General features: G+C 33.3%; 1 protein-coding gene and 1 long non-coding RNA gene across 2 annotated transcripts in view; both read left to right on the forward strand.

Annotated features, from left to right (window-relative positions):
* On the forward strand, window positions 1–401 carry LOC109585264 (uncharacterized). The gene is made up of 3 exons (XR_002186405.1): window positions 1–22; window positions 159–267; window positions 336–401. It is a non-coding gene; the product is annotated as an uncharacterized LOC109585264 (long non-coding RNA).
* A 446-nt stretch (window positions 402–847) lies between these two features.
* LOC100632806 (uncharacterized) overlaps window positions 848–2,052 on the forward strand; it is a 27,276-nt gene continuing 26,071 nt past the window's right edge. The window contains exons 1-2 of the mRNA XM_020001261.1: window positions 848–882; window positions 934–1,464. Of these exons, the coding sequence (XP_019856820.1) occupies window positions 873–882; window positions 934–1,464 (541 nt within the window). The 5' untranslated portion in view covers window positions 848–872. The remainder of the gene's footprint in view (window positions 883–933; window positions 1,465–2,052) is intronic.

A 2,052-nucleotide genomic window follows, 5' to 3' on the forward strand; every position in this document is an offset into this window, starting at 1 on the left:
TTATGATGCTAGTATATTCCAGGTACATAGTCCATTATCATTAACATTAACTGTACAGTGGTATTTGTAATTGTTACTATTATTATGTGTGTGTGTAGTCTTATTTATAATTATACACTAATGTACAATGAAATAATGATTGTATCCTATACATACAGATGTCTGAAAGCAGTAGTGTTTTAAGCTGTGACATATCAGTTGACGATCGTTTTATTGTTACTGGATCTGGAGACAAGAAGGCTACAGTGTATGAAGTTATACTATGAGGTATAGTTTGATGAGTTTACTATAGTATAAAAAGCAATTCTCATTATTTTATTTATTGTTGTCTCTAGTAGGTGATATTTGACTTGTAATGAATAATGCAATCTACACTTGAGTTTACTCTCTTTGTTACAAGAACTGACTACAAAACTCTCATGTAATATCAAATCTCTAATAATTCCAGTTGAGATAATGTTTGTCATGTTTGCTATAATGCATTAACATTAATAATAATAAATTAATAATACAACTTGAATTCTTTTGATTTTACCTGAGGGTTAGTTTGTGAGTACATTTCTTGTAAGTACTAGCTCAAGTACCTTTTATCATAATCACCAAGAGAGTACCAACTACCAATTATTATTAATTGGACTCACCACTAACTCACTAAGAAGAATATATTCCAACGCATTCAATAGCAGGACCATCACCTCATCAGCAAGCAAAGAAGACATGTTTTAACCTGATGTATTCCTTGACATACAACCAACTAATAATTACTGTACTTATTGTTATAATGTTGGCAGTGATGTGGGTGTGGGTGATTATGAGTAATGAATATTGTTATAATATGGGTGTGGGTGGTTAATTAACATTCTTCACCAACAATGTCTAAAGGTGAGTTTCTGTTTTCTTCCTCCTCTTTCTCATCATGTTTGTATTTTACAGGTATCTATCAACTGGGAGGGATATCAAATCACTCAGCTCCTGTAGTAGGAGAATCAATGTTCCTGTGGGGAGGGGGTAGGCCTGACTTACCTAGAGTTCATGATTCCCCACAAAAGAGGAAATTGTTGTCCACCATTAATAGACTGGAGTTTAGGACTGGTCATTGGTCCTCTCACGTGACCAGAGGAACGTCACCTCCTCTAGGAGCTGTAGGATACTTCTGTACTACCAGAAACAATGAAATCTTCTTTTTCGGCGGTGACTGTGGACATGACCTCTGCTTTCATAATGATGTGAACTCATTTAACAGTCTGACATATGAATGGAGTAATATAATACCAACCAGTGATGCTGTAATGAAGAGATCGGAAGGTGGTATGGTGTGTATGGAGTCTATGGGTACAGAATACCTATTTATGATAGGAGGGAATGGTTCTACACCCACTACATACCAATCACAGTATCAGTATATTCAGATAGTTAATGGTTGTATTCGTACTAATGAACAGAATTTATTAAATTTATCAACAAGTAAGTATTTATTAATTAATACATATATTAACAATCTATACTCTGCTTGTGATGACATATTTTTCAATTATTATTTTTTTACCATTTGCATATTAAGTAGGTGCATGTAAACATTGAAGGAGTGAGCATGAGCCATCATTGTATGAAGAGACAGTTGATTTGACTAACTAATTTTGAGTTACATCAGCTACATAAAAGTAAAAATACAAAATTCAAAATGAAGCCTTCAAGCATGGATGCTTCCTACTCCACCTATTAATAATTTGTCTACATGGTCTAATTAAATTTATTGATTAACGTCCCTCACCAATTAATGTTTTGTGTGGGTGAGGGACTAGGTAGTCTGGTTGTCTGTCATTCATTTATTGATTTAGTTTACTGAACTCTAATAATCATTTTACTCCATTTATGAATGATAATGTGTAGCCGGAAATTTTGTGGCCCAAATATTTTGCGGATCCATTCAAAAATCAATTTTGTGGCTTTAATTTTTGTGGTTTTCTACTTTTCTGCCATCTTGAACCATATTAAATCAATTTTCTCGGATTGTATTTTTGTGGTTTTGAAAAAATGCAAAATCCATGAAAA

Source organism: Amphimedon queenslandica, unplaced genomic scaffold (genome assembly GCF_000090795.2).
Source record: "Amphimedon queenslandica unplaced genomic scaffold, v1.1 AMPQUscaffold_13095, whole genome shotgun sequence".
Taxonomy (NCBI): Eukaryota; Metazoa; Porifera; class Demospongiae; order Haplosclerida; family Niphatidae; genus Amphimedon; species Amphimedon queenslandica.